The 23803-nt window shown below is 42.2% G+C and overlaps 1 protein-coding gene and 1 long non-coding RNA gene across 6 annotated transcripts in view; one reads left to right on the top strand and one right to left on the bottom strand.

The window, feature by feature from the left end:
- ZBTB38 (zinc finger and BTB domain containing 38) overlaps positions 1-16179 on the top strand; it is an 80452-nt gene extending 64273 nt beyond the window's left edge. For all 4 annotated transcript variants that reach the window (XM_029940154.1, XM_029940153.1, XM_029940155.1 and 1 more), the window contains one exon: positions 9595-16179. In XM_029940154.1, coding sequence (XP_029796014.1) covers positions 9595-13179 — 3585 coding nt within the window. In that variant the 3' untranslated portion in view covers positions 13180-16179. The remainder of the gene's footprint in view (positions 1-9594) is intronic.
- On the bottom strand, positions 1803-23552 carry LOC115292192. Of its 2 annotated transcripts, none has more exons than XR_003908845.1 (3): positions 23435-23552; positions 2410-2479; positions 1803-1952 (listed from the first exon to the last, which is right to left on the bottom strand). It is a non-coding gene; the product is annotated as an uncharacterized LOC115292192 (long non-coding RNA). The 2 variants fall into 2 exon arrangements; XR_003908846.1 differs by lacking the exon at positions 23435-23552 and adding an exon at positions 4564-4589.
- Positions 23553-23803: the final 251 nt, after the last annotated feature.

Here is a 23803-nt window from a genome sequence, read left to right as displayed (position 1 = left end):
TAATAATTTTTACTTAATTATCTGGGTGTCACTTGATGCTTGCTACATTATCCGTTCTTTTACCCACCATTGTTTTTGTATCATTAATGCACATATCAGCATGGTTGGTGGGGGGAAGGGAGGCAAACGACATCTTTGCATTATTATGAAAATACTTTTGACCTCATGAACCTGCTGAAAGGGTATGGGAGACTCCAGGTTTATGAAACACTTGGAGAACTGCCATATTAGAAGGGAACTAGGAAAAAAATGGACAGGAATTAATTTTTATTTTCCTAGTTACATTTGCTCTCTGCAGAGTAGAATTTGAGTTCATCTGGTTCTAATTTTTAAAGCTTTAAATCAGGAACTTTTCTTAATATGGTATGTAATTTAAGCTGCTTGCTGCTCAGGGTCTGAAGGGCCAGCTCCTCTTGCTCACCATCAACATCATAGACAACGTACTGTAGCCTGTAGCTGTCACAAGAACAAAGATGAGTTAGATCCACCCTGCACTCAAGGAGCAAATAGGGAAGGATAGAAAACATGAGCAAATGCGTAACACTCCATGTTTCCTAAAAAGGTGGGAGCCAGAACCTAGACGTTCCTGAGGACAACGGGTGCCCAGGTGGGCTGTCACCTGAGATGAGTAAGTTCAAGGAATTGCCAGGCAGAGGAGCTAGAGGCTAGGATGGAAGAAACTCAAGAGGAAATCATTTTTCTCCCACAGCTTTTATACAGACGTAGTGTACAGATCTCCCAAAGTTAGAAGAAAGGTATCATCTAGGGAGTATGTGTGCCGTGGGAACTGTGGGTGCACTGATTGGGGGGGGCTAGGGCGGAGCACAGGCCTCTGCTTTGTACCTTAATACACTTCTGCCCTGTTGGAATGTTTTACCATGAGCGTAGATTTATTTTAGTTTCTTAAAGCTCGTTCTAAAAGGCGGTGAAGAAAAGGTAATTTAATCTTAAAGCTCCCATCTTTGCATTATATGTATATGTATATGTTAGATAAGGTTGGAGTATAGCAGGTGACAAAAGCATCAGAAGATTCTAAATATGTGAATTAACTAGAATTTTCCAATGGCATTTATATAAAGTATAATTATAAAGTATGTTTATTATACTTTCTGTAAACATACACATATGTACTTATAATATAGATTTTTATATTTATGTAGAGGTTTATATTTGGAGACAAAAGCATCAGAAGATTCTAAATAGGTGAATTAACTAGAATTTTCTAATGGCATTTATATAAAGTATAATTATAAAGTATGCTATACTTTCTGTAAATATATACATATGTACTTATACTATAATATAGAATTTTATATTTATGTAGAGCTTTATATTTTGTTTTGTATATACACAGATACATACATATATCATATATTTGCATAAATGTATAAATAAATAAAGGATAAATATTTCCTCAGGTGCAATCCCAATGTATATCTATTTCTCTGACATAGTTATTAGCTGCACCCCCTTTCTCTTCAAATGTCTATATAATATGTTTATGTATACACCTATAGATATATGTCTATATATGTAATATATACATGTATAGGTATATGTATATGTATGTTTATATAAATGTGTGTAAATATTTTATATAGCATATGCTCATATATTTATAAAGTCATACATTCATTCGTACATACAAATGAATATATGTGTATTTATGTATCTTTTAGAAGGTATATGTTAAAAGCTATTACAGTTTAAATACAAACTCAGGAAAATAGTGACATAAATCAAACAACCACAGTTATCTAATTACAAATCAGTTTATGGGGTGCCTGGGCAGCTCAACCAGTTGAGGATCGACTCTTGATTTTGGCTCAAGTCATGATCCCAGAATTGTGGGATTGAGCCCCACATAAGGCTCTGGGTGGAGCGCTGAGCCTATGTAAGATTCTCACTCTCTTTCCGTCTGCCCTTCTTGACCATTCTTGTGCAGTCTCTCTCTAAAAAAAAAAAAAAAAAAAAAAAAATTAGAGGCACCTTGATGGCTCAGTTAGTTAAGCGCCCAACTTTGGCTCAGGTCATGATCTTGTGGTTCACGAATTTGAGCCCCACATTGGGCTCTGTGCTGAAAGCTCAGAGCCTAGAGCTTGCTTCGGTTCTGTGTCTCCCTCACTCTTTCCTTCACTTGCGCATGCTCTCTCTCTCTCTCTCTCTCAAAAGTAAACATTTAAAAAAATATATTAAGTTAAAAAAAAATGTAGGCCCACCAGCAGTTTGGCATCTGTAACATTTGTTAGCCTTTTTCATGCTTATCTATCCCATCTTGGTAATACTACTGAGAGAAGTGAATTTATTGCATGGAGCTTGCTATTTAGAAAACATTATAAAAAGTTACATGTGAATTAAATTTCATCTTCTTCCCATCTTACATTTCTTTTTTCTTTTTTTTTTTCTTACATTTCTTTTTCTGAGGTCTTTTGCGGCTTTCCATCGGCAGGAACTCCTAAGGCTTCAGCTTTACATTACTCTGTATAAAGAAATACAGTAGAGGAGGTCGGTTAACTTTTTTAAGTCAAAGAATACTGCTTTTGCTGAGGATGACTGCCTCCTCCACGCCAAACATACAAAAGCTCATTTTTAAGTCTTCATTTTAATTTTGGGGAGATCTTTAAAGTGAGTATGTCTGATAAGATCTGTGGGTCTAATGTTATTTCCCGTAATGTCACAACAAGGAAGCCAGCTAACGAGGCCAGGCGGGTCATGTTACAGAGAGAAGCCGCGTGGTGGTAAGAGCACAGGCAGGCGGGCCGTGAGTGCGGGGGGCTGTGATGGGGGACGCAGCTATGAGGCGCCCAGGCCTGCTTGCCAGGCCGGCCACAACCATTTTCTTGAACTCTTCCTCTTGTTCAAGAAAAGGTGTATTGTTTTTTATGTTAAATCTTAAATCTTACTCTTTTCAAGAAAAGGTATATTGTTTTTTATGTTAAATCTTACTCTTCTCAACGTCAGCCTGGTTTTTCAAAAACATGGTTACAAATACCAGGTTGGTCAGAAAAACCTGGGGTGGGCCAGATTTGCCTGTGGCCTACTGTGGGTCCCTCTGGTCTGCAGACTTTGAACTCATTTCTTTATTGCCCTTTGGACATGTAGGATATGGCTTTTGGCTTTGGCACTGTCTGAGATGATCCCGTGACTGTGGTGGTAAGTGGTTCGGGTGGGAGGCATGGGTAAGATTGAAAAGGAAGTTCTAGAGGGATCTAGAGTCTTAAAGACTTTAAGCTCCATCTTCAACAACTTTTGCTGCTCTTTCAGTTTGCATTTGCAGGTTTGGATTCTTTGAACTGTTACATTGATTCTTGGATTATAAGCTTTTTGAGGGCATGAAACTCCATGCCTCTTTCTGAGTGAACTTCCTTTTCCTTTGTTTATATTGGCAGAGCTAAGTTCTACCCTCAAGATCCACGACATGGCACTTGCTCCTCCAGGGCTTTGCCGAGGGTCTCCCTGTGCCTTCTGTCACCCCCATTCCCAAGCCGCTCTCCAGAATGCCAGTGCCTTCTGCCTGCTTGCCTGCTTGTGTGATTCCGCACATTCATTGTGTGTCTTTGTCATGCAGCGTTTCATAAACACATCCTCTTTCCCTTGCTACACTACAAAGCTTTGAAGGCAGAATTTGTGTATCTTTTATGGCACAGGGTTTTAGTGTCAGCCCGCTGGGCCTGGTTCTAGCTGATTGACAAAAACTATTTGAAGAGCCTCTGAGACAAGGTGGCAAAGAGACTCATCGGTGTTTACATGTTGTGTCTTTTGAATTTAGTATCATATTAATGTTATTCCTCATTCACTAAATCAATACAAATACAAAAAATGCAGGGACACCTGGGTGGCTCAGTCATTTGGGCGCCCAGCTTCAGCTCAGGCTCTGATCTCATGGTTCGTAGGTTCAAGCCCTGCATCGGCCTCTGTGGTGACAGCTCAGAGCCTGGAGCCTGCTTTGGATTTTGTGTCTCCCTCGGAAGGTTTTTGTAGTGTAGTGTAGTGTAGTGGTTATCGCGTTCACCTAACACGCGATAGGTTTTGTGTCTCCCTCTCTCTCTGCCCCTCCCTCACTCATGTACGTGTGCTCTCTCAAAAATAAATATTTTTTTAAAATTTTAACACATTGGATTCCAGGGTCTTTCCCCAGCTGTTCTAAACCAGAATTTCTGTGGGAGCAGGGGAGGGGAAAATCTATAAATCTATCCTATGTTAAAGCTTCCCAGATGACTTTGATGCATAGCCAGGTTTGGGAACTACTATCCCAATGCATATAGTAGGTATTCAGGAAACATCTGTTCAAAGGAGGAATGAACTCTTGTCTTCACCATTTAGTCTGATGCCTTGTACTTAACAGTTGTTCCATAAATGTTGGTGGAGAAAATGAAAATCTATTCTGAGTCCAGACATCACCCTTGCATCCCACTTTCTTAGCTGTCGGTAGGGCCACCTACTTGCCCCCCACCTCTCCCTCCCTCTGCGTGGATGGGCTGCTTCTCAGCTGGACCGTGGATGGCCTAAGTGGCTGGTCTCTTTCAGCCAGCTTGCCCCTCCCCTCTGATTCTTTCAGCTCACCGCAGCCTGAGTGAGTGCGGTTCGACTCAAGTCTGGTTAGGACTTCCAGTGGTTCCCTCTTACCTGCAATACAAAGTGTACTGTGAGGAGTACTTTAGAGGCTTTATGACCCTTCCTAGCCCATGTTATTCAGCAGAAAGGTGTGGAGGCCTGCCGTGTGACTGGCACTGCTGGGGACACTGGGGACAGAGCAGTGTGCACACATTCTCCTGACATTACACAGACCCACTCATCAGTCCCTGAGTGCATACACCCTTTTAGCATTTTTGTTTGTTTGTTTTGCCTATCGTGTTCCTTCTGCTTAGAATGCCTTTCCCACACCCCTGTTTTACTGACTGATGCCGAGCTTTCCAGGGCCCCTGTCAGTAACGAGTTGGCCCTTCATCCTTTAAACATTTGTGCATACCTTTAGTATAAAGCCTGCTATCATGGATTCCAGTTATTAGTTGACAGTTCTCTTTCTCCCCCTAGATTCTGAGCCCCTTGAGGACAGAGACTTGTCTCAGGCTCCCCAGTATCTCCAGCTCTGAGCACTATGTCTGACCATGTGAGGCATTAGCACACGTGAGAGGAAAAGTGACACAAGAATGAAGTTCTTACGTGTGTGCCAAGCAGGCAGATGGAAGTGCTGCATGGTGACTCTGATTGTAAAAGGGTTTCTGCCACACCGTTGTAGATCATCCCCCTTTTGACAATGTCAGACTTGGATAGTCCATAGTTACAAGGCTGTGTTAACGACCATTATAATGATACTTTCTATTATATGCATTATTGTAACTAAGATGTTATTAAATATGGGGATGCCTGCGTGGTTCAGTCAGTTGTCTGACTTTGGCCCAGGTCATGATCTCATGGTTCATTCCTCACATTGGGCTCACTGCTGTCAGTGCAGAGCCTACTTCCAATTCTCTGTCCCTTTCTCTCTCTGCACCTCCCCCCTCTCTCTCTTTCTCAAACAAATAAACCACTAAAAAAAAGATAATATTAAATGTTAACAGTTGGCCTTTTACTAACCATCCTAATTGAACTATCTAAGAGAAGAACCAGAGAATCCTACAGAAGTGAGGGGCGCTTATCCAACATCCTGGAGTGTTTGTTGGCTTGATGTGAAATACTGAGCTTTCCATGTGGAGGTAGGGCCTAGTGGGAGTTTGAGAGTGCTATGAATTGGAATGTTTAGGAAGAAGCAGTAGTTTTGAGGTGGAAGGACAAGGTAGATGTCGGCATGGAACTAAACTGCGATGGAAACCACCTTTTAAAATCATATAGTACGTGTTTTGCCAGATCTGAGACTATCCAGTCAGGCTGGATAAGGAATTGAAAGAATGTATGGGCTTCAGAAAAGCCAAACAGGATGTAAATAAATGATTCAGGAGAGAAATGGATTCTACACAGGCCCAGAGCAGAGAACTCATGGAAGGCAAAAGAAGCATCAGCAAAATAGGTCATTGATCTATAACCATTGAAGAACGGACTCCTGCCACCTGTGCAGGGGTGACCCCCTCTTCTTCAGGGGCATAGAGGAAGCCGTAGATTCCATTTCATTTCATTTCTATTTATAGACTTAATTCCTCACACTTCTAGAAAAAATTCATGGATGGTTACAATCAAAGGCAGGGTAAATAAGTAGAAGAACTAACTTTAAATAAAGAAAATGGACACTAGTCACACCAGAAATCCAGGCTAACAATGACTGCAACAGCTGATGATAAAAGTTAGTTCTAAGCTTCCTGGTCTTGGAAATAGAAGCATTTGATAGTATTAATGCACTTTTTCTTATGGCTGGATGAGTTCAAGGAATAAATCAAATGTATCCTAAAGTATAAAGGACACTAAATAATATATTGGGCACAACTTATAACAGCTTTAGAAAAGGGTAAAAATAAATTCTTCATGTGACCATCTGGTCTCCACAGCTGGATGAATGCTGTGAGTTCAGTGCTGTACTCTAGTGCTAGGAAGACCCACCCACCAGAGGGTGGCTCAGTAGGTTAAGCATTCAGCTTTTGATTTCAGCTCAAGTCATGCTCTCATGGTTTAGTTCATGAGATCAAGCCTCACTCAGTCTGGCTCTGTGCTGACAGTGTAGAGCCTCCTTGGGATTCTCTGCCCTCCTCCACTTGCACACACACATACTCTCTCTTGCTCTTGCTCTCAAAATAAGTACATTGAGAGAGAGAGAGAGAGAGAGAGAGAGAGAGGGAGGTTGGAGGAACAGCTGATTAGCACAGCCTTTAGGTCAGAGGGTTTTTTTTTTTTATTTGTTTAACTGCAGGAATGATCTGTTAGTGTATAGTGAAATTAGTTTCATGAGTTGCTATTAGCATTTTTAAAATGAAACAGAACAGAATACATGGCACATAGTAAAGTTTTACTTAATTTAGATTCCTATGTACTAATGTACTATGTATTTCTTATACATTATTCTATCCCTTGCTAGAATATTAGTTGGTAAGCTTTGGCCATTCCAGGCTTATGGTATAAAATATAGAGAGAAAATAACAAGAACTAGGCTCTGGGAAGAACAGAGATAAGATCCTTGAACCAGAACAAGAGCCACTGGGCCTTTAAATTGTGCTCATTTAGGAACCTGTGACTCAGTGTTTTTTTTTTATTGAAATATAATTAACATACAGTGTTATGTTGGTTTCAGGTATATAATGTATAATTCAACAATTCTGTACACTGCTCCGTGCTCCTCACATTTGATCCCCTTTATCTGCTTCTTCTGGCCTCCCACCCACCTGCCCTCTGGTCACCACTAGTTTGCTCTCTGTACTAAGAGTTTGTTGGGTGTTTTTTTTTTTTTTTGTCTTTTTCCCCCCTTTGTTCACTTGTTTTATTTCTTTTTTTTTAATTTATTTATTTTGAGAGAGAGCACGAATGGCGGAGGGGCAGAGAGAGGGAGAGGGAATCCCAAGCAGAATTGGTGCTGCCAGCATAGAGCCCAACATGGGGCTCAAACTCAAGAACTGTAAGATCATAACATGGGCCAAAACCAAGAGTTGGACACTTAACCAACTGAGCCATCTAAGTGCCCCTCACTTGTTTTATTTCTTAAATTCTGCATATGAGTGAACATGTGGTATTTGTTTTTCTCGGACTTATTGCACCTAGCATTATACCTTCTAGATCCATCCAATGTGTTGCAAATGGCAGCATTCATTTTTTTGTCTGAGTAATATTCCTGTGTGTGTGTGTGTGCCACATGTACTTTATCTGTTAATCTGTCAGACACAGGCTGCTTCTGTATCTTGGCTCTTGTAAATAATGCTGCAATAAACATACGGTCGCATGAATCTTTCAAATTAGTGTTTTTATTTTCTTGGGGTAAATACCCAGTAGTAGAATTATTGGCACTGGGACAACTGGACAGCCACATGCAAAAGAATGAAATTGGACTACTTTCTTATACCATATACCAAAATAAACTCAAAATGGATGAAAGATCTAAATGTGAGACCTGAAACCATAAAAATCCTAGAACAGAGCACAAGCAGTAATTTCTTTGACATTGGCCGTAGAATCATTTTTCTAGATATGTTCCCTGAGGCCAAGGAAATAAAAGAAAAAATCAGCTATTGGGCTACACTAAAATAAAAGGCTTTTCCGCAGCAAAGGAAACTATCAACAAAAACCAAAAGGCAACCAACCATATGGGAGAAGATATATGATATATATGATACAAATGATATATTTGATAAGGGCTTAACATCCAAAATATATAAGTAATGTATACAACTCAACACCAAAACACCCACAAATAATCCGATTAACAAATGAGCAGAGAACCTGATAGACATTTTTCCAAAGAAGGCATAAAGATGACAAACAGACACATGAAAAGGTGCTCAACATCACTAATCACCAGGGAAATGCAAGTCAAAACCACAATGAGATATCACCTCACATCTGTCAGAATGGCTGTCATCAAAAAGATACGAGAGAACAAATCTCTTTGTTGATGAAGGGCTGGAGAAAAGGGAACCCTTGTGCACTGCTGGTGGGGATGTAAATTGGTTCAGCTACTATGGAAAACAGAATGGAGATTCCTCAAGAAATAAAAAATTGAACTACCACATGATCCAGCAATCCCACTTCTGGGTATATGTCTGAAGGAATTGAAATCAGGATCTTGTAGAGATACCTGCAAATCCAAACCACAATGAGACTAGATTCAGAGACATGCTTTCTGGTTTTTTTGCATTGTTTCTTTTTCGTGTGCCTTCAGTACCTCACCAAATCTACTTCGGCTGTAATGAAAAGAGAAATTAGAGAAAGTGTGAGATAAGGCCAGTAGCTCAGAGAAGCGGGGAACCCCTGGTGTTCAGACTTGGTCATGCAGCCTGAAGCCCATTGAGAGGCCTTTCAGAGCCACCAATTAGAAATGGCTTCTCTGGTTCTTCTCTGAGCAGGCAATACTTCTGTATACAGGTAGTGCTTACGTAGGGGAAGCTTTTTTTTTTTTTTTTAAGTCATCTCCCTGCTTCATAAATGATGTTTAGATCAGGCCATCAAGGTTATCTATGGAAATAGGTTTGTGGCAGGAGCATGGCATTGCTCAGCTCTAGGAGTTCAGTGCAGCAGCCTTGAGTGATGATGAGACCCTTCACATCTGGGGGGGGAACCTCCTCCTCCCAAATTTGGACATGTATATATAGCTGTGGCTTTGGGGAAAGAGTTCTGGGAGGATTTCCAACTATAACAACTACTAGCAAGGGTATGAGACACAGGCTGGGCGGGATCAAGCTTTCGCCTCTAATGTTGATTCCAATCTTGCAAGTAACAACAGCAGAATGAGACGAAACCTGTATTTTCATACAAAGAAAAGGTTTTCAAAAACGTTCAAAAACATTGAAATAAAGAAACTGCTTGTGGGGGCGCCTGCCTGGCTCAGTTGGTAGAGCATGCAGTTCTTGATCTCAGGATTCTGAGTTCAAGCCTCATGCTAGGCATAGAGCTTACTTAGGAAAAGAAAGAAAGAAACAAGTTTTGGAAGGATCTCTGATCATTTCTCTCCTCTTTTTTCAGATGACAGTCATGTCCCTTTCCAGGGACCTCAAGGACGACTTGCACAGTGACACAGTGCTCTCCATCTTAAATGAGCAGCGCATCCGGGGCATTTTATGCGATGTCACTATTATTGTGGAAGACACCAAATTTAAAGCCCACAGCAATGTCTTGGCTGCTTCAAGCCTTTATTTCAAAAATATCTTTTGGAGCCATACAATCTGTATTTCCAGCCATGTCCTGGAACTGGATGATCTCAAAGCTGAAGTGTTTACAGAGATCCTTAATTATATCTACAGTTCCACAGTTGTCGTCAAGAGACAGGAAACAGTCACGGATCTTGCAGCTGCAGGGAAAAAGCTGGGAATATCCTTCCTGGAAGACCTTACTGATCGCAACTTCTCAAATTCCCCTGGTCCCTATGTATTCTGCATTACTGAGAAGGGAGTGGTTAAAGAAGAAAAAAATGAAAAAAGGCACGAAGAACCTGCCATCACCAATGGGCCAAGGATCACAAATGCCTTTTCCATCATTGAAACCGAAAATAGTAATAACATGTTCTCTCCACTGGACTTGAGGGCAAGTTTCAAAAAGGTCTCCGACTCCATGAGAACCGCCAGCCTCTGCCTGGAGAGGACGGACGTGTGCCACGAGGCCGAGCCCGTCCGCACGCTGGCGGAGCACTCGTATGCTGTTTCCTCCGTGGCCGAGGCATACAGAAGTCAGCCCGTACGTGAGCACGACAGCAGTTCGCCCGCTAAAACCGGTAAAGAAAATTGTGAAGCTCTCGCAGCAAAACCGAAAACGTGCCGAAAGCCAAAGACCGTCTCCGTACCCCAGGCTTCTGATTCAGCTGCTGAAAATACACCACCCCCTCCAGCAGCCAGCTCAGATGTTAATCAGGAGAGAAGTCCAGAGCTGCCCGCAGCCCTTCCTTGTTCAAAATCTCCCAACAACGAAAGAGATCTCCGTTTTTCCAAAGAAGATGAAAATAAATCATCCGATGCCCCGGGGCCACCGACAGCAGAGGTCCCCCCTCTCGTGTACAACTGCAGCTGTTGTTCCAAGTCCTTTGACAGTAGCACTTTGCTCAGTGCCCACATGCAGCTCCACAAGCCAACCCAGGAGCCTTTAGTGTGCAAGTACTGCAACAAGCAGTTCAGCACCCTGAACAGACTGGACCGGCACGAGCAGATTTGTATGAGGTCCAGCCACATGCCTATTCCTGGAGGAAACCAACGCTTTTTAGAAAACTACCCAACGATTGGACAGAATGGAAGTGCGTTCACAGGTCCAGAACCTTTGCTATCTGAAAATAGGATTGGTGAATTTTCCAGTACCGGAAGTACCTTGCCAGAAACGGACCACATGGTTAAATTTGTTAATGGGCAAATGCTCTACAGTTGTGTTGTATGCAAACGTAGTTACGTGACTTTATCCAGCCTCCGAAGACATGCAAATGTTCACTCGTGGAGAAGAACATACCCATGCCATTACTGCAACAAAGTGTTTGCATTGGCTGAATACAGGACAAGACATGAAATTTGGCATACAGGAGAAAGGCGCTATCAGTGCATTTTCTGCCTTGAAACATTCATGACCTACTACATTCTCAAAAACCATCAGAAGTCTTTCCATGCCATAGATCACAGACTTTCCATCAGTAAAAAAACAGCAAATGGAGGCTTGAAGCCTAGTGTGTACCCCTATAAACTTTACAGGCTACTGCCTATGAAATGCAAGAGGGCTCCTTATAAGAGCTACCGAAATTCTTCCTATGACAATGCTCGAGAAAATAGTCAGATGAATGAGTCTGCATCTGGTCCCTACGTTATTCAGAATCCACACAGCTCTGAGTTACCGACTCTGAATTTCCAAGACCGTGTAAGCACCCTGACTAGCAGTCCAGCCGTCCCCTTGGAAACACCCGCACGCCAGGATGTACCCGCTTCTGCCAACGTACAGAATGCAGAGGGGACCAAGTGGGGAGAGGAAACATTGAAAGTGGATCTCGACAATAACTTTTATTCTACCGAGGTGTCCGTTTCTTCCACTGAGAATGCCGTCAGCTCTGACCTTCCAGGAGGGGCCGTGCCTGTTCCGTCTTTGAGTGGTGGTGGTGAGAAGGCAGCGTCTGTGATCAGCTATAGTGGCTCAGCACCCTCGGTCATAGTGCATAGCAGCCAGTTCTCGTCAGTGATAATGCACAGCAACGCTGTTGCTGCCATGAGCAGCAGCAACCACAGAGCCCCTTCAGACCCGGCTGGCAGTCAGCCCCTGAAAGATGACAGCAAAGTCGAGCCCGACAGAGCGAGCAAGGTCATCAGTAGACCCAAAAGCATTAAGGAGAAAAAGAAAACTGTGCCGTGTCACAAGGGGGAGATAGCAGAAGAGTCCAAATCTGTCGCTGATCCTGGAGGGTCCCTGAGCAAAACCGCAAATGTGAAAGAAACCAGTAAAATTGAAACCTACATTGCAAAGCCCGCCCTTCCGGGAACCTCCACAAACAGCAACGTTGCGCCCCTTTGCCAGATAACAGTGAAAATCGGAAACGAAGCCATTGTGAAAAGGCACATCCTAGGATCTAAGTTGTTCTATAAAAGAGGAAGAAAACCCAAGTATCAAATGCAGGAGGAGACTTTGCCCCAAGAGAGTGACCCAGAAACCAACAGAGACAGCCCCCTCGGGCTCTGCCAATCCGAGTGTGTGGAAATGAATGAAATGTTTGATGATGCCAGTGACCAGGATTCCACTGACAAACCTTGGCGTCCTTACTACAACTACAAACCCAAAAAGAAATCCAGACAGTTAAGGAAAATGAGGAAGGCCAACTGGAAGAAAGAACATGAAAACAGGAGTCCAGGCAATAAGTGTAAGTATCCAGCAGAACTGGACTGCGCCATGGGGAAGCCTCCTCAGGAGAAGGCCTTCGAGGAAGAAGAAAATAAAGAGATGCCCAAACTGCAGTGTGAACTTTGTGATGGGGACAAAGCCTCGGGGGCCAGCAATCAAGGAAGGCCCCACCGGCATCTCACGGCCAGGCCTTACGCCTGCGAGTTCTGCGCCAAGCAGTTCCAGAGCCCTTCCACTCTCAAGATGCACATGAGGTGTCACACCGGCGAGAAGCCCTACCAGTGCAAGACCTGTGGGCGGTGCTTCTCGGTGCAGGGAAACCTACAGAAACACGAACGCATCCACCTGGGCGTGAAGGAGTTCATCTGTCAGTACTGCAACAAGGCATTCACGTTGAACGAGACCCTCAAAATCCACGAAAGGATCCACACTGGCGAAAAGCGTTACCACTGTCAGTTCTGCTTTCAGAGTTTTTTGTACCTTTCCACAAAAAGGAATCATGAGCAGAGGCACATTTGGGAACATGATGGGAAGGGCTATGCCTGCTTCCAGTGCCCCAAAATCTGCAAAACAGCTGCTGCCCTTGGAATGCACCAGAAGAAACACTTATTCAAGAGCCCGAGTCAGCGGGAGAAAGTCGAAGGTGACATGTGCCACGAGAATTCAAATCCCCTGGAGAACCCACATGTCAATGATTCAGAAGACAATGACCAAAAGGATCACGTACAAACCATTGTTGAAAATGTCCTTTGAGTGGCAATACCTAGAAAAATCTTCAAAACTATAAGTTGGTGGGTTTGTTGTTTTGGGGGTGTTTTTAGTTAGCTGTTTTCTTCTGGTGTTTTGTTTTTTTTTAAGTTTTGTTTTGTTCACACAACAGTCATGAAGGAGTAAAATGTAAAAAAGAAAATCTCATTTGTGAAAATTCCATAAAAAGGATCCTAATATCTACTTTGGGTTTTAGCATTAACTTCATGCAAAGTGCACAAAAATGAAATAGCTGAATCCTCCAGTATCCCAAGTATCTTGTGGAAGCTTATAAAGTTCTTAGCTGTGGTATTTCTGCCAGTGGGGAAAAAAAGTCTAATGTTAGCCTAATTTAGAACTTTCTAGTAAGTGCTAATAGGAACTGGCTGCTGAGCTGTCTTTAGTCATTGGAGAAAAGGAGGGTCAGATATAATGAAAACACCATCTTCATAAGTATGTTAGAAGGTAAATGAGCTATGATAGTTGTTTTTCCCATCCAGCTTCTGCGCTATTAAAGCTTGTTTAAATTAGTGGATATATAAGAAATATTTAATATTATAGCTGAAAATATGTGTGAAATTGAGTAACGTAAGTAGGACATTCATACATTATCTAGAACTACTTTTCTGCAACACAAGCCTTGTAAAATACATATATAAATCACTATGACTTTTAATTATCCATATCCCCTGTAGAGAATTATAATGATGAGCAGTAGATCTGCAAATAATGAGGACTGATGGAAAAATCAGTAGAGAGCATCTTGAATATGATTTAAGAGCATGTTGTATGCTTTTAGATGGAATGCTGTTCCCTTGAAGTTACGGCTGAGCTATTACTGGACCTGGCCTACTCCAGTCACAGAAAAAAATAGGTCATGCCTTATCTATGGGGAAGAGCCCTCCTAGAATTTTTCTGTGATTACCTGTGCTGTATATTACTTTGCAGTAGCCTCACCTCAGAAAATAAAGAAGGGTCAAATTCTTCTGAAACTCCCTGCAGTCTTCCATCCATCACAAAGCCATGGATGTATAGGTCTATTTCAGACAGACTTAATCAGTCTCAAGGGTTTAAGTTAAAATCTGACACGTCCCATTCCACTGAAGGAGTGTCCAGGAAATTTAGTGCAAAGCATGCATATGATGGTGAATTTGCCAGCACTTGAGAATGACAGAAAGCCTAATCCCTGTAATTATTAGCCTTCTTGGAGATAATGCAGCCCACAAGTAAATACTAGTATAAAACAAAAGGACATCAAAAAGACACCTCCCACCTCACCCGTTAATGACTTGAGTGGGCAAGAGGAAGCGATGACCTTCCTTGCCTCAAATAGTAGCTTTGTTTTTGAGGGGGGCTGGAGGAGAGATAGACTGTGGAGTAATAAGATTCTGTCGCTTACTTATATGATTCAGAAACATGTCCCCAAAGCCAGATGCCTTGTCTTCATGTTTGCAGACATCTAGCTCCCTTGCTAAAAACCCACTTAACTGTTTCCATGTTCTTTTATGCTGCCCCACACCATCACCATTGCCCGTCAAGTCTAATTGCCTGTAGGATAGATATTCCACCACATGGACTAGGTTCTGGGAAGCCGGAACTCATCATCTGTACGTTCTAAACTGCCAGAATAGGAGGGAGAGAGAAAACATTCCTACTCTTTGATCACCAGTGTGAGCAGAACCTGGAACCTGGTTTAAGGGTGGCCTACAGCTATCCATGTTTTTGGGATTTGATAGATGGAAGCCCAAGGTTATCCAAGGTTTCAAGGTCACCATAATGAAGTAGTTCAAAGGACTCCAGTGTCTCTCTCCAAGTATTGTGATGTCTCCATGAAGAAGACTTAATATGGATTTGGGTGGGCAAGAAAGCATTTAAACGCCCAGAGAAGGACATGATCAAAGCTGACCTTTTTATATAGTAGTATTTTGCTGTTAAGTAACCCCAATATTGCATCTGCATTTATCTTCTGTTGACCTACTCTCACTTACTTATATACAGTATTATGTAATAGAGGAAAATGGGGAAATGCAAGCAAATTCAACCTTATTTTATACATTGTATATATGTATACCTGCACTATTCATTTGGGTTTGGTTAAAAGAGATAGTCACAAAGGGCTTATGAAAATCATTTCTGAATTGATGATTAGAATATTAAATAGGCAATTCTCTGACCTACTAATTTGTTTTCTCTCAATTGGGATTATTAATCAAAGAGAATTACTGTGTATTTCAGTCATTTTGATTTGAGGTAACTCCAAATATAAAATTATTACATGTAGTGATGTCTCCTATCCCTTACATGTGGAAATTTTTTAAGTGGACTTGTATGCTGATAATTCTAGACCAAAGTAAATATGGCAGAATATTTATACATGAAAAAATAATTTTGCAAATATTTTCTATAATTGTATTCGTTTAAAATGTTGATAGCTTGTGTTAGTATCAGGGAGGGGTGTATATTTTGATAAAAAAAATACTTGACTTTGTAATTCTGTATATTCTATACAATTTATAGCAGAGCCGTTTTAAGACAGCCTTGTCACATTTTTTGTTAATTGTGAGAACTTTATCATGAGTGATGTTTAAGTATGCATTGAGTACATAATGACCAACTAGAATTAAAGTAGGTGTAAACAGTGAATATACTGTATGCTGTACAAGATCTGTTGTAATTTGCTGTTTTAGCATCTGTATTTTGGTTAGAAGATATTATTAAATGCAGATGTTAAGGGTTGGAAAAGTCTAATTTTATTTTTAGAAATAATGAATATACATTTGGTTTTGCTTGATTAAAATAGCTTATTCCTATGTTAAGTCTCTTAAATGTTTTAATGTTAATTCTTTTGTGTAGGCAAGCGGCTATCTCCTCTTTGTGAGTCACAGCATTGTTTCACATATTATTCATTTAATATATTTCTGTTCCCTTACTTGTTTACGTTCCATGATACCTACTTACATGCTTAGGACAAATGGAATATGCATTAAAAAAAAGGCAGAAATAAGAGATTGTAGTCTTCTTATCGTTTAATGCTTCAGCTAGGTCTGACCTTGTGATAAATGAGAGCATTGAAAGTGTTCTGTCTCTTCTACTCATCCTCAGGAAGGAAATTACACTCAGTACCAGGTATTTGGCAAGGTTCTCCCCATGGACTATTTCATTCAGGTCTTTCCCAACAGCGATGGGAAGTAGACTTCGTCTCGCACATTTTATGGGGACTTTGAGAAGATCCCACAGCCAGGCAGAACGAGGATTCCAAGCCAGGCCTTCCTGACTTAAAGCCCATGTTTTTGTTTTCTTTTCTACGCCTTAGAGAAAAATGCTTAATGCAAACTGAATGGAGAGTGAGGCAAAGAGGCACGACAAATGAATGCAGCTCTAGGACGGTAGCTGTTACAGTCCTGGCCTTCGGGAGGCCGTGTGGGGCTCAGCTTTCCCGACTGGCTTATTTTCTGATGCCTCTACCCACCGAGCATTTGGCTTCTCTTCTGTGTTGGGATATTGCCTTATAAAACCATTTTTTAAATTTGTACACTTTTTATTTTCAAGAATATGGAGTAAAATTAGGACACCTGGGTGGCTCAGTTAAGTGTATGACTTTGGCTCAGGTCATGATCTTGCAGTTCCTGAGTTCACACCCTGTGTCGGGCTCTGTGCTGTCGGCTCAGGGCCTGGAGCCTGCTTTGGAGTCTGTTTCCCTCTCTCTCTGCCCCTCCTCTGTGGACGCGTGCTCTCTCTCTCTCTCCCTCTCTCTTGCTCTCTTTCAAAAATAAACATTTAAAAAAGTATCAAAAAGAATACAGAGTAAAATTATGATTTAAAGCCATTATAAGCTAGTAGTTTTTCACATAAAAAAAGTTTCCTCATCACAGACTATATTACTGACTTTGATTATCTTCAAATGCATGCAGTTAGTCACAGTAGGTAATGTGAAAGGGAGTGCCAGTGCTCAAGCAACATACTCCATCACCAGCAAAGGGAAAATAATGCAAATTTCCAGTCCTACGAATGTCTGGCCAGTAGCATCAATTTTGTATTTGAAGGATAATCTGAACCAAATCAAAATCAAATATTTGATAACTGCTATCTGCCGAAGTAACTTCACTTATCTAGCAAAACAGATTAAATACTGAAAGAATTTGTAATAATTGAGAAAGTAGCTTGATTAAAAGCATCAAGACAAATCCTGCAAGCCAATCTTACCTGTCCATATTGTTTTAATTACTTTGGGTTCTTTTACTCCTGTTTCTCACCTTCGTCTTTTCTCATACCCCATCCCCACCCCATCGACTGGGTCCCACATGCTCTGTCTCCCATCAGTTGCTCTTCGTAGAGGCAATTTCCTCCATATCTGAGAACTCTTCACCTTCCTCCTCCCCAAATCCTGGCCAGCTGTCAATCTCCCTTCTGGAGAGAGGAGCCCCCTTCTTGCCCCCTCTCTCTCCCTGGTATACCCCCCCTTGATGCCAATTCTCCAAGTAAGGTGGGCAGTGATCAGGTGAGTTGGCTTGGTATGCAGTTTTTAAAATGAAACTCTCGGGGTACCTGGGTGGCTCAGTTGGTTGAGCATCCAGCTTCGGCTCAGGTCATGATCTCAGGGTTCATGGGTTCGAGCCCCGCATCAGACTCTGTGCTGACAGCTAGCTCAGAGCCTGGAGCCTGCTTCAGATTCTGTGTCTCCCTCTCTCTGATTCTCCCCTGCTCACGCTGTCTCTCTCTCTCTCTCTCTCTCAAAAATAAATAAAACATTAAAAAATATTTTTTTAAATGAAGCTTCCAAATTTAGACAACTCCTGAAAGAGCTGGTTATAGCAGAAGTGTAATTACATTTTTTAACGTCTTGTAAATTATGATTTCATTCTTGATGTCCAAGACTTCAATTCTATTTAGAATGTTTTGCTGAGAAGTGAAGAGCACTTTTTTCCCCAATAATTTTAAAAACTGTAACTTCTATGTTATTATAGGAGTCAGGATGTCATTCTTGTTACAGGAAACGGTGGTATTCAGAGATTTAAAAGCTGGAACAGTGCTAATTTATGTAGAAATTTAATTTATTTAAAATACGTTTAATTTGGAATCTCAGGTTTTGTATCCAGGCCTGGGTTATAAAGTTACGAGAGGTAGCCTGTGCCTTCGAGGAACTGACGTCCAGGGAAGGAGACTGATGAGGTAAGGCATGATGACAAAACCAAACCCTGAGGCCCTAGGAGCTCAGAGCCGGATCGGATTATGTTGGGTTCTGAGCAAGATGGCACCGGGCTGGGGCTGACTGAGCCTAAGCTTCCCAGTGCAGGCATGGCCAGGTGGGAGCAGCTAAAACACAGGGGCATGGCTGAGTGCAGGCTGTTCTGCAAGCCTGGGGTTTGGGTGGTGAGCCAGGAGAGGTGCACAGAGGACACATCTCCAGGGCCCATGGGCCTTGCCAGACCATTTGTACTTCTGACACAGACAGATGAAGCGGGAGCAGATGAGCAGCTGAGTGCTCAGAGGGAAGGGCAGAGAGCCATTCCAGAAGGTCCAAGCACCATGAGAGGCCATGCGAGGGCTTCAGCAGACAGGAAACGATCTACTGTGTTTAAAGGATGACTCTTACTAGAGGATAGGGAGAAGACTGCAAGTCAGTGAAGAAAGTCTCTGGGGCACCTGGAGGGTTCAGTCAGTTAAGCATCCAACTCTTTTTTGTTGTTTTTGAGTGACTTCGTTCATTTATTTATTTTTAAATTCAAGTCAGCTAACACAGTGTCTTCTTGACTTTAGGAGCAGAACCCAGTGCTCGTCCTAACAATTGCCCTCAATACCCCCACCAACCTCCCCTCCAACAACCCCCAGCTTATTTTCTGTATTGAAGAGTCTCTTAAGGTTTGCCCTCCTGTTTTCATCTTATTTTTCCTTCCCTTCCCCTATGATCATCTGTTGAGTTTCTCAACAGAGTAAAACCATATGGATGTCTTTCTCTGACTTATTTTGCTTAGCATAATACACTTTAGTTCCATCCACATTGTTGCAAATGGCATGATTTCATTCTTTTTCATCGCTGAGTAGTATTCCATTTTATGTATGTACTGTATATTCTTTATCCGGATATTCACCAGTTGATGAATATTTGGGCTTTTTCCATAATTTGGCTATTGTTGATAGTGCTGCTATAAACATTGGGGTACGTGTGCCCCCTTTGAATCAGCGTTTTTGTATCCTTTAGATAAATTCCTAGTAAAGCAATTTCTGGGTCGTGGGGTAGTTATATTTTTAGTCTTCTATTTTCCGTACTGTTTTCCAGAGAGGCTGTACCAGTTTGCATTCCCACCAATAGTTTAAGCGTCCAACTCTTGATTTCAGCTCAGGTCTTGATCTTGTGGTTATGAGTTCAAGCCCTGCACTGGGCTCCACACTGGGTGTGGAGCCTACTTTTAAAAATAAATAAATAAAGGATGGCTCTCACTGCAATGTAATGAAGAGACTTTTTCTCTCCCTTGCAATATATTTTTTAAGAAATTGTGTTGTTTGTCCTGAAGAGTTTATCATAGCCTGGGAATTAGGAAGACAGCTTCCAAAGTTGGGTTATGTTCTTCCATCAGGAAGCACATATTGTCTGAGATACTGGATGTACTTTGAAGGTAGATCTGATATGATTTGTGAGTGTTTTAGGTCCCAGGAGGTGAGAAAAACAGAGACACAGAAGTCAAGATGACTCCCAAGTTTTGGGCCTGAGTAATTGGAAGGATGGAGTCACCAGCAGGCTACTAGGTGTGTGGACCAGAAGTTCAGAAGAGGGACTGGCTTTGGGTATGAAGTTGAAAGTTGTGTTTCATTAATTCAAAACATATTTGAGCTAGGTGCTGGGAATACAAGAGCAGACAAAGCAAATCATCCCTGTAGCTTATAATCTAATGGGAAACACAAAAAGCTAACCAATTACAATCGTGATCAGTGCTGTGAAAAAGATGTGCTATGAGGACATTTAATGGGGGACCTAAGCTAATCTGGAAGTTCAAGGGCTATCGTCCTTGAGGAAGTACCTTTTGAGTGAGATCTGAAAGAGGAATAAAGTTGAAAGGAGAGAAGCGCCTGGGTGCCTCAGTGGGTTAAGTGTCTAAATCTTGATTTCAGCTCAGGTTATAGTCTCATGGTTGATGAGATCTACCCCTGCATCAGGCTCCATGCTGTCAGCATAGATCCTGCTTGGGATTCTCTTTCCTTTTTCTCTCTCTCTGCCCCTGCCCTGCTTGTTCTCTCTCTTGCTCTCTCTCAAAATAAGTAAATAAACTTAAAAAAAAAAAAAAGAATTTCCAGGTAGGGAGAATAACGTACAAAAGTCTGCTTCTAGAGGGAACACAGTGCTTTGGAAGCCAGTGGTGGCCAGAGTGCTAGAGAGGTGCGTCTGAGAGGAGACGGGAGGCTGAGAGCAGACCCTGAAGAGCCCCCAGGTCATGCTGAGGACTGGGAACTAATACTAGCGCAACAGAAAGCCATTGGATTGTTGGGACAAGAAGTATTTTTTAAATCAATTTTGTATTGTGAAATGTCACTATAACTGAAATGTGGAGAATGACGCAGAGGACAACAGTGGCCAGAAATAGGCAGGAAGCTGTTGCAGTGGTCCAGACTGGAGGTGACAGTGGCCTGGGCTGTGTGTTGACAGTGAAGGTGAGAGAAGAGAGCAAAGAACGAGTGCTGTTTAGGAGACAAAATCAGCAGAACTTGATACTGGATCAATTTGGGGAAGTGAGGGCTGGGGAGGGATCAAAGAGAACCTTTTGGTTTCCTATTTGTTGAAACTATGGGATTGTAAGATGTCTCCTATGAAGCTTGTATAGCAAAAGAAGACAGATTCCTGGAAAACACCAATATTTGATGTTTGAGATTTGATTAATTAAATAAAAGTCTGTAAGAGGCTGGCACCAAGAAGGGACCAGAGAAGTAGGAGGAAAATTGGAGGAGTGGCATCTAGGCAGCCAGAGATGGAGAATCTCTCAGAAAGGAGAGAATGATCAATTGTGTCAGGTGAGGATAAAGCCAAGTAAAGAAAATCTGGAAAGTGCCCTTTTGCACTCAGCAATTAGAAAGTCACTGGGAGTGATATACTGGTAAAACAGTTAACAACCATCACCTTGGAGAGTGGGAAAGCTGGATTTATAGTGCTTTGCCGCTGTCTGTCGTGTAAACACTCCCACCATGGATGATTTTAAGCTGCCAACATGATGTCGCTGGACATGGAGTTGGGAAGAGAGACATCCAATTGGCTCATGAGAGCTGGTATGAGCCTGATCTGATGGCTCACCTGGGAGTCTTGGCAAGAGTAGTTTCCAGTGGTGGTACAGGTGGGAGCTGGGGGGCAGAGGCAGGAGATGAGGGGAAGAGAGTGAGCAAGGGTTCTGGTTTCAAGAAGCCGAACTATGAAGGAGAAGAGAGAGAGAAAAGGAGCTGTAAGTGGAATCTGATGGCTTGGAGACCAAGGACTCCACCGTGTGGGGTAGAACGAGAGATGAGGAGACAAGAAAGTCAAGGATATTGGCGAGAGACTTGGTTGTAGCCAGGAGCTATGAAGCCTGGGTTTAATTTAAGGAAGTGCAGACCTCAGTGTCCGATAGACACACACAAATGGAGGGGCCTTCAAGGCTCTTACAACTACTTTCATATTTGTCCCTCACTGTCATCCTGTTGCATTGGCACTGATTACTGTCTTCATCTGTGGGCACAAAGCGTGAAGAAGCTAAGGGGCCCGGAGAGGACCAACACCTGTCAGTTTTCGGGACATGGTTCTCACTACCACCAGCTGACTCCACACTGACTAAGAGATATTTTGTAGGAAGGGGGACTGAGACAATGAAAACTGCTGTGCTTTCCTCCCGATGAGTGTTTATTAGCCACAGACTTGAATACCCTCAGAGTCCTAAGTCTGTCTGTCTTGTCTTTTTTTTGGTTAATGTGTTTTTCTGTGGCACTTCGTGTAGGCAGACCTCATTTCATTGCGCTTTGCTTTACTGTGATTTGCACTTACTGCATATTGTTCTGGTTTTTTTTGGGGGGGGGGGGTTGTTTTTTGTTTTTTTACCCATTGAAGGTTTGTGGCAACCCAGCATTGAGCAAGTCTGTTGGCATGTCTGTGTCTACAATATTTCAAGCTTTTTCATTATTTGTTATGGGGATCTGTGATCAGTGCTTACAACTTACTGAAAGCTCAGGTGAGGCTTAGCATTTTTTTTAAGCAAAAAAGTATTTTTTACTGAAGGTATGTACATTGGTTTGGGGTTTTTGCTTTTTTTTAAAAGTAGGCTTCATACCCAGCATGGAGCCAAATGTGGGGCTGGAACTCACATCCCTGAGATCAAGACCTGAGCTAAGATCAAGGGTCAGATGCTTAACAAACTAAGCCAGCCAGGCACCCCTGGTATTGGTTTTTTAAATGTAATGCTGTTGCACAATAGTCTATAGTATAATATAAACATACTTTTACATGCACTGGAAAACCAAAAATTTCAATTGACTTCTTTTTTTTTTAATTTTTTCTTTTTATTGCTTTTTATTTTATTTTTGAGAGACAGAGAGAGACAGCTGGAGCAGGGGAGGGTCAGAGAGAGAGAGACACAGAATCTGAAACAGGCCCCAGGCTCTGAGCCAGCTGTCAGCACAGAGCCCGACACAGGGCTCGAACCCACGAACCATGAGATCTGACCTGAGCCGAAGCCGGATGCTTAACTGACTGAGCCACCCAGGCGCCCCTCAATTGACTTCTTTTATTGTAATACTCATTTTATTGTGGTGGTTGGGAATCAAACCCATAATATCTCCAAGGTGTATGCCTGTATTACCGGGTCCTCTTCTAAGCATCTAATACATATTAATTTATTTAATCCTGATATCAATCCTGTGAGACATTAATATTATGCTCCCCATCAACGTTTAATGTGGTTATCTTTTGCTGTACAGAGCCACAAAACTTAGTGGCTTACAACAGCCATATACAGTATTCCTATTTCATATGGTTCTGTGGTTTGACTGGGATCAGCTGAGCAGGCCTCTCTTGCAGGTATAGTCAGATGGTGGGGGGGTGGCATCATCTAAAGACTTGACCACACTGGACATCCGAGCAGTCACAGCCCAGTTTGGATTCAAGGGCAGAGGGATAGACTACACTTCTCAATGGGGGAGTAGCAGGCACATACAACAGGGAAGGGACTGATGGCAGGCATCTTTAGGGACGAGCTATTCTACAAGAGCTAATGCCCAATGAGAAAAGCAAGGCACAGAGAGGTTAGCTTACCCAAGGTCATACAGCTGGTATGTGGAGAAGCAGAGTTCCCAGGCAGGTGAGGTCCAGAGTCTTCTAATAGAGGCAAAGGGGACTGAAGCCTGATAGCGCAGCACATCCTCTCCTGACAATGCCGTGGTGGGTAGGAACACAGCCTTATTTGTAGAGAGCTGGAGAGTTCCTCGGGTTAGCTGTCAAGGATGTGGGAGAGAGGACGAAATTCTGAAAATACTTTACATGGAAATAGGAGGATACAAATTGAGTCAGGTTTCAAAGATTCTCTGAACAAGGCTCTTTTCATGTTGGGGGTGAAAATAGGGTCTTGTGTGACCCAAAGCAAATGGAAAACTTCATACTTTTGCTTGCCTCTACCCAATCAGG

This window comes from Suricata suricatta, chromosome 5 (assembly GCF_006229205.1).
Source record: "Suricata suricatta isolate VVHF042 chromosome 5, meerkat_22Aug2017_6uvM2_HiC, whole genome shotgun sequence".
In the NCBI taxonomy this organism is placed as follows: Eukaryota; Metazoa; Chordata; class Mammalia; order Carnivora; family Herpestidae; genus Suricata; species Suricata suricatta.
Note: the sequence above shows the minus strand (reverse complement) of the source record. Positions and strands in the feature narration are given on the sequence as shown.